The 8,524-nt window shown below is 35.6% G+C and overlaps 1 protein-coding gene across 1 annotated transcript; it reads left to right on the forward strand.

The window, feature by feature from the left end:
• The first annotated feature begins 448 nt into the window (after positions 1-448).
• Positions 449-7,715, forward strand: LOC100153468 (olfactory receptor 4K15-like). The gene has a single exon (XM_021082093.2). The coding sequence runs from the start codon at positions 6,741-6,743 to the stop codon at positions 7,713-7,715; it is 975 nt and encodes a 324-aa protein (XP_020937752.1). The 5' UTR covers positions 449-6,740.
• Positions 7,716-8,524: the final 809 nt, after the last annotated feature.

An 8,524-nucleotide genomic window follows, 5' to 3' on the forward strand; every position in this document is an offset into this window, starting at 1 on the left:
TTCTTGATCTAAATAGTCTTAGAAAAACTTATCCTGAGAAAGCAGTTGGAAAATTTTTAAATTATTTATATATGCATTAATTAAGTTTTGGCCTGTGACTACAGCATGGGGAAGTTCTTGAGCCAGGGATAGAAGCTGCACCACAGCAATGACCCAAGCCACTGAAGTGACAGTGCTGGATCCTTACCATCTGTGCCACAAGGAAGTTCCTATATATATAATTTAAAATCACATTTATCTTCAATTAGGAAAAAAATACTTAAAATTTTCTACAAAGTGGAAATAATTATTAAGTTTATAAATTTGAGGAGAATGCAACTATTAAAAAATTTACAAATTACAAATTACAAATTTACAAATTTACAAATTAGATGTAACAACCAGGAGAAAGGTTCATGATTCATGTTTAGAGAATATAAGCATCAGAAAAACTACATAAACAGTGTGATCCCATCTATCACAATAAACTTTAGAATTAAACACAGGGATATTAGAGAAGTAGACATTACCCATTATATCAGTGACTTGAGCCTGGATATTTTCTAGGATGATAATGATGATATTAGTAGAGTTGGTATTTACCATACAGGTAAATGTAGGGAAAATGTATTAATTTGGTGATATTATATTTGTGCCACAGTGGTGCTGTACAGTTTGGAACCTTAGAGATATACATTTAGGTACCTTTTAGAAACTTGGAACACATAGGGCTCCTTCTTATAAAGATTTAAAGTTATTATGTATTAAATCATCCAGCAGGATATCCTAGAGGGAAAATAAATCCCAAATGAGAAATTTTTGGAGATTACCTACATGAAAAGGTAGTAGAAACAACAGACTTCAAAGGTACTGGGAAGTAAGTATTGGTCAAAGAAACATTTAGGAGTGCTCTAAATACATAAATCTGGGAAGAGATGAACAATCAGCTTAGCTCTAATCATAACTTCAAAATGTTCCAGCCTGTGGAAGAGACGTCATGGTAGAGTGGAAGAGCATTAGACAAGAGGTTGTAAGATGGAACTGGAAAGTGTCATCCAAGTCAGGCAACTAATTCTTCAAGAGTTCATTCGACTGATCTGATATATAAATTTACTGAATTAGTTGATTTCTAGTGTCCATAACAGTATCAGAATTCTATCCTATAATAAGAAACCTCTTTCTTTGTCATTTTACATTCTGCCCTTTCTCCTCAGGAGAGGAGAAAATCAGAGCTTCACTTAGTGGCATTTTTTTTTTCCCTAAAAATGTGAACTAAAAAGTTTAAATTTTTGCAAAATTACTTAGAGTCTCTAGAATCTATTCTGCAGGATGCAGTATTTCTATTATAAAAGATCTCTCTCTTCTCTACCCCAGGATTCTTGCCTTTGAAACCATACATGTGGCTCTTGTAGGGCTATTAAAATACCAAGATGTTGCCCTGATGTGTATTATGTAGAGGCAAAAAATGGCTCCTCATCAATTCTTGACACCTAGGGGCCCTGTTCTAAAACTCAGCTGAAGAAGAAAGGACTAGCTAACAAACTCAAGTCACTGCTTTTCTTTCTATCATGTTACATTTTCCCCAACAGGACAAAGCATTTCCATTAGTCCTGCTGCTTTGTCCATCTGTGAATCCTCAAGATGATGCAGTATAATTCTTGTGAGCAAACAAACTCTCTCATGCAATTAGCCCTAATGAAGGTAATTTTTGCTGTCACAAGTCTTCTTTGTGTCTCTTAGACACTATGATCTAGTGATGTCAAGTCACTAATTAGCTTCTAACAATTACAATGGCTTTTCATATATGTACGTGTTGAAGACAATGATACTTCAATGTATAAATGGTGAAGACTGAAGTCTGGAAAGACATGGGTTCATTACATTTGCTCCCATCCAATGGATCCTAAAAAATGCTATTTTTCCTGGTAGGTGCAAATATTAGAAGACTAGGGACTGGAAGAGTGCTATTTTTCTCAGCTTTCTAATTCAGTCAGAGTAGAGAATACAGAGATACATTATTTCACCCTTTCAATATTTGAATATTCTATGTCCATTTTGTCTATTATTGTTGTCCAAATATCTAAATCTGAGAAGTAATTGATGGCCATAATATTTTTTGCTAAAACCAGGATGGATTCACTCTTTTGATTGAATATACTTCTATTATGATACATTTTTAATTATTTTATCATTGAATTAACTTGGTTTTTTGAGATCATGTTTTGAAAAGATAGATAATTCTAGAATAGTAAAAATTAGGAGGGAGAGTTCTCTTTTTTGAAAAGGTGCACCTTGAAGAGTGTATAATTTGCTCAAAATTGTAAAGTTATTTAGTGAGAGGTCGAATAGGAACACATATTTGCTGTAACTCAGGCTAATACTTCTCTTATAGTCTGTGATGTCTTTGGACATCATCCATGGACTTGGACTTCAGGCTATTTTAAAGCTCATAATTTAGAATTGTTCTTGTTAACTCATGACAAGAAAATACTAATATAATTAACTTGTGAAAATATCTTGCTGAATATATATCCTACTTGTGAAAAAAGTACCTCATATATGATTACTAACTTTTAGAATCCTACTACTATTACGATAAATTTACCCAATGGTAAATTAAATATTGCACAATTTTTTTGCCACGCCCACGGCATGTTGAAGTTCCTAAGCCAGGGATTGAACATGCACCACAGCAGTGACCTGAGCTGCTGCGGTGACAGCACCAGATTCTTAACCTGCTGTACCACAAAAGAACTTCTCAATATTGCACAAAAGGTTTGATTCAGGTATTTATTTGTTGATCATATATTTCTGAGAAGCAGGGAAAAAAAACTGTCTACACTTTGAATCCAAGGAAAGTAAGATAAAGGGAAGAAAATGCCTACATAGTCCCTAAACATGGTTTTGATAAAATGATGCAATATTATTGATACCTTGATATCTTTACAGGCCCCAAATCATATAATAATCGCTATCACTGGTGATAGTTCCTAAAATATTTTTAGTAATTAAAAATACATATATAACATTTTTATAGATTAAATTGAGGTTAAGTTTTCTAGGGGCTTCCCCTGTTTAAATCCCTAAAGAATTTCATCCATTCTCTGGACCTCTCAGATGAGGTTAAGTTGAAAGACAGCATTTTCCTAGAATATATGGATAAATATTCTATACTTACAGCTTCAATGAAGCCTAGGAAATGCTATCCTCAGAGATATTTAATTGATTTTAATTTCTAGAGGTCTTTGAGAGTCATTCATAATCATCCAGTTTACTGCTATTGAAAACAGAAACAAGATAGCTAGTTATGATAAATTTTTTTGTAAGACTGTGAGATAAGAGATTGTTTTAGCATTTCTTTTTTATCTACTCCTTTGCCTCTTTTAGATTCCTGACTGCTTGGGCTCCCCTGGCTACTTAAGATCTGCATTGGGACAGAGCATCCAGCCCTATCTCACCTCTTTGAAGACAGTCCACCCTGGCACAGATACCCTGAATTTCTTTCTTTCTTATTTAAAAGGAAACTTCACAATTCATCTCTTCAGAGCCAGGTCTGTTTTCTTAGGAGATGTAGAAGTAACAACTAAATTTTTCCCAAGCATTAATGACTATAGATTATATCTCTACACTTTCCCTTTCATCTTAGGTAAGTGAAAGCATTTTGTCAGTATCCTTCTGTAGACAACACACAAGCATTTGTCTCCACACATACTGTTGTATCTCTGAACTGGATTTAGAGGGAGAAGGTAAAGGCAGTGGAAATGCTGGGAAGCTTATGAAAGTTATGTCTTTGAACTGGAAGTGTTTGGTGATTTCTGCAAACTATACTCTTAATTCTCTCACTGCATCTACTGGTCATAATTTCTGAGATAGAAGTACTGGGGGAAGATTTATTGATAGAATTTCAAATAGGAGGGAACTGTGGGTCACCAAGGACAATCCTATATGCATGCATTAAATATTATAAAAAATGAGAAATTGATCCTCACATGAAAACATTTACTAATTAGAAACTCATTCTTGCATGAGTCAGATAACACTATCCTTGGCCAGTAGAGTAATTGGGAAATAACTGCTTATTCTGATCTGAAACAATATATTATTAAGCACATTTAATTGATAGTCATCACAATTAAAGCTGTTATCTACATGATTGTTTAAGAACTATTTTGAGTATCTCTTTGAGAGTAGTATCATCTTCAACATTTGATATTTGAGGATAATGAACCCTGAAAGGCTACCTACTCAGTGTCATACAGCTACCCAAGGGCAACTGTGATTTAACATAATTTTTTTATGATAATAAACTATGTTTTCACTACAATAAATAGTCTTACCTGAGATAAAAAGATAGCACATTTAATCTAAAAAGAAATATGCTAGGGAATGAAGGGAAATGAGAATTCATCAACTTCTTTAAATGAACAAGGGATTATGAATATTAATAAATGATCTTTGGGGAGGCAAATTATAAACCTAAATACTCTATCACCAGTTCATAGCACAGTGACCTGGGAAAAGCAGGCACTTACAAACTTTTAGAATAAATAAAATAAAAAAGAATGCACATATATTAGAAGTAAAGGATTTGTATTTAAAATAATTTAAGTTTCTGTTGCTCACCATGATGATGGTCTATATTAAAAAACTCAGATTCTTGATTGAATTGATTTGACCATGTTTTGCTCCCTGAAAGCAGTGTCCTTTTTTTTTTTTTTTTTCTGGGCACCACAGGGAGCAATGACAATGGAAGAATTAAAGTTTTCAGAACACTCATTGGGCAGATGATTCTTATGATCACTGTCTCACATAATACAGTTCATTCTAAAAATACCACAAAGTCTTCTCTGCTCACAAATGCCTCCTGCTGCCCCTTTCTGTTCTAGCACCAAAAGGTGTTCTTGGGAAACCTGTGCTTAAGGATTCCTGTGCTTAAAGCTTTGCTTTTTCTGATAGGGCACATATGAACCCCTACGAGCTGATTTTGTTAGATATTAATTCCTTCCCTGTAATTAGGGATTCAATGAAATATTTATATCAAGGGGTCTAAGAGTAAGGGTGTTTCTCAGGGAGGAAAAGCCAACGTGGGCTCCCAGACTTAACTTGCTAACCAGAGTTTCCTGAGAAATCATGAGAAGGGGAGAACAGTGCCAAAAAGAATGCAATGGTCCTCCAAATACAAACTCATCTTGGTGTATAATTTTACCTGCAGCCTACTCTGACTTCAAACTTCACTTGTTATATCTTCTGAAAATCCTGGAGTCATATATTTTGACATAATATCTGATAATATGTAGCTTTTCTAGAGAATTGGAGATTCAAAATATAAGGGTGAGTCCCTGAAATTGGTTCATAGGAGTTAAAAGTATTCATCGCATGCTCTCTTCTTTATGTGTAAACTTTTCCAGTGAAACTCAAAGATATGCTAAGCAATTTTAAATTATTATCCAGGAAGATAATGAAATAAAAAAATAGCAGATGAGTAGAGAGTCAGTAAAATAAAACACACTCTCTCCCAAGATCTGACTTATATGTGAGATTCTTCAAAAGAAGATCCTTCACTACCTTTCATTACACAAATTTCCTAGTTCTAGATAGCTTACAAAAATAAAAATAGCATAAAAGAGATAAAGTTCTGAGAAAACAGAATGTAAGATGACTGAATAGAAAAGACATTTTGCCTCTGGTACAAATTCCTTACTATGGATAACCTTGTGTAATGTAACTATACTTTTTAAAGTCCCTAAAATCAAATAAAATATCAATCATAATTCAATAATATGTTCACATTACTAGCACCAATGGCTGAGTTTAAAGAAGCTTCATACCTTCAGGAATAATTGAAATGAACTAATGTACTAGATTCCTTTGCATAATGGAACTCCATGAAGAGCTGAATCATAGCTCTAGGAAGACTTCCAACTTTCGACCTTTAAGTTTGGCTATGGTTTTGTATTTTAGCTGATGTAATTTGTAACTCAGTAGAGAAAGAATAAGGTCTATTTACTCAAGCAATGATTTCTCCTATGGGCTCTCTCACATAACATAATGCTATCTCTTTCTTCCCTGTTTTAACTCTTATAAATATATGACATACACACGAAAGTGCACAGAGCAGAAATACACACATAGATATTTTCACAAACTGAACACACCTAGGTAACTATCAACCACATCAAAACACAGAACATTAACAGCGCTTAAGAAGCCCCTTCCTGTCCCTATTTCCCTTCAAGGATAACCATTATTAGAGCTTTTTCAACCCTATAAAACAGTTTCACATATATGTAAACAGGTTTGTACAGTATACACTACTTTGTGTCTAATTATTTTGGTAAGCATTAAATTTGTGAAATCATCTTCCTTTGTTTTAGCAGTTCAAAAAGAATGTATACCATTTATTGATTTAAATTTTGGCTCTGTAAATTATTAGATTGGATTTCTACAGTGCCAAAGGAAAAAAATTTCATATATTCAATTTCATTTTTAAATTAGTTGATGACAACCCTTGAATTCATGTAATTGGATATGCCAGTTGGTTGACTATTTCCTTGACAATTCTCTCCTTTATCCTTCTTCAATAGCATCGCTATGCTGTCTATATGATTTGTGATGGTGTATGAAAACTTAGGCGCAAATGTAAATAGATATTAGAATCAGTAGGGTATGAAGTGGAATTAGGAAATCAAACTCATACTCAGTTCATTGATATCTGTTTCTCTCCTACGTAGGTAACTGAAGAGAAGTTCCTTTCAAAGTCAATGAATGAGACAAATCATTCTTGGGTGACAGAATTTGTGCTGCTGGGATTCTCTGGCTCCCAGGAGCTCCAATCTTTCTTGCTTTTCATATTTTCACTACTCTACCTGGCCATTCTGCTGGGCAACTTTCTCATCATCCTCACTGTGACCTCAGATTCCCGCCTTCACACTCCCATGTACTTTCTGCTTGCAAACCTCTCTTTTATAGACATATGTGTTGCCTCCTTTGCTACCCCCAAAATGATTGCAGACTTCCTGGCTGAGTGCAAGACTACATCTCTTGAAGCCTGCCTGGCCCAGATTTTCTCTGTTCATCTATTTGCTGGTGGTGAAATGGTGATCCTTGTATCCATGGCCTATGACCATTATGTTGCTATATGCAAACCTCTCCACTATACGACAATCATGAGCCGCCGTGTGTGTATTACTCTGGTCCTCATTCCATGGGGTGTGGGCCTCATCCATACTACCAGCCAGCTGGCATTTACTGTGAACTTGCCTTTCTGTGGTCCTAATCAAGTGGACAGTTTTTTCTGTGACCTCCCTCTAGTGACCAAGCTGGCCTGCACAGACACTTACGTTATCAGCCTACTAATAGTTGCAGACAGTGGCTTTCTTTCTTTGAGTTCCTTCCTCCTATTGGTTGTCTCCTACACTGTGATACTCATCACAGTTAGGAACCGCTCCTCTGCTAGCATGGCGAAGGCCCGCTCCACACTGACTGCTCATATCACCGTGGTCACACTCTTCTTTGGCCCATGCATCTTCATCTATGTGTGGCCCTTCAGTGGTTATTCGGTTGACAAAGTCCTTGCTGTGTTCTACACCATCTTTACTCCCATTTTAAACCCTGTTATCTACACTCTAAGGACCAAAGAAGTGAAGGCAGCTATGGCAAAACTGAAGAGTCGGTATCTGAAGTCTGGCCAGGTTTCTGCAGTTATAAGAAATGTTCTTTTCCTAGAAATGAAGTAAATTCACAGGACTCTTACCACTGTAACTTGTGTCTCTAGATACTCACAAATAAAAGCACTGTAGTGTTAATGCCAATCATTCAAATCAGTGGGAAGTCTTGATTAACTCAAATTAAAGGTTAATGGTGATATGAATAGAACAATGCATTTTAGCAATTTTAATCATCTTTTCTTCCTTTATATTTATTTGTCCTTTTGACTTCCTTTCATCCTTAATTTTTTAAATTTAAATTTGTTTTAAGATAAAGAGCTATTGACCCTGAAGTCAGTGGTACGATATCTTTTACTTACAAAGTATAAATGCATTGGGCCTTCTATGGGTGGAAAATGTATTGTTCATAACACAACCAATAGAATAATATTTACTGTATATAAAGAAGGCAGTACACTATTTTATTTTATTTTTTTATTTTTTTGTCACTTTGCTATTTCTTGGGCCACTCCCGCGGCATATGGAGGTTCCCAGGCTAGGGGGCGAATCGGAGCTGTAGCCACCGGCCTAGGCCAGAGCCACAGCAATGTGGGATCTGAGCCGCGTCTGCGACCTACACCACAGCTCATGGCAACACCGGATCCTTAACCCACTGAGCAAGGCCAGGGATCAAACCTGCAACCTCATGGTTCCTAGTTGGATTCGTTAACCACTGCACCACGACGGGAATTCCGCAATAGACTATTTTAAAACATTTTTTTACATTAGAAGAATAGTGATGTGTGCTTTCTGTTTTGCCCCATTTTATGTTTACTCTCCTGTTACCTGAGTACTGTTCTTATCCACTTGTTTAGTGACTCATCACAGGATTGTTAGCT

Source organism: Sus scrofa, chromosome 7 (genome assembly GCF_054392235.1).
Source record: "Sus scrofa isolate SSC_HxYL_T2T_F1_AM1 chromosome 7, Sscrofa_HxYL_maternal_Yorkshire_Landrace_v2.0, whole genome shotgun sequence".
Taxonomy (NCBI): Eukaryota; Metazoa; Chordata; class Mammalia; order Artiodactyla; family Suidae; genus Sus; species Sus scrofa.

Excerpts from the sequence above, each read along its gene's own strand:
- LOC100153468 (XM_021082093.2), top strand. The coding sequence starts at position 6,741 with ATGAATGAGACAAATCATTCTTGGGTGACAGAATTTGTGCTGCTGGGA.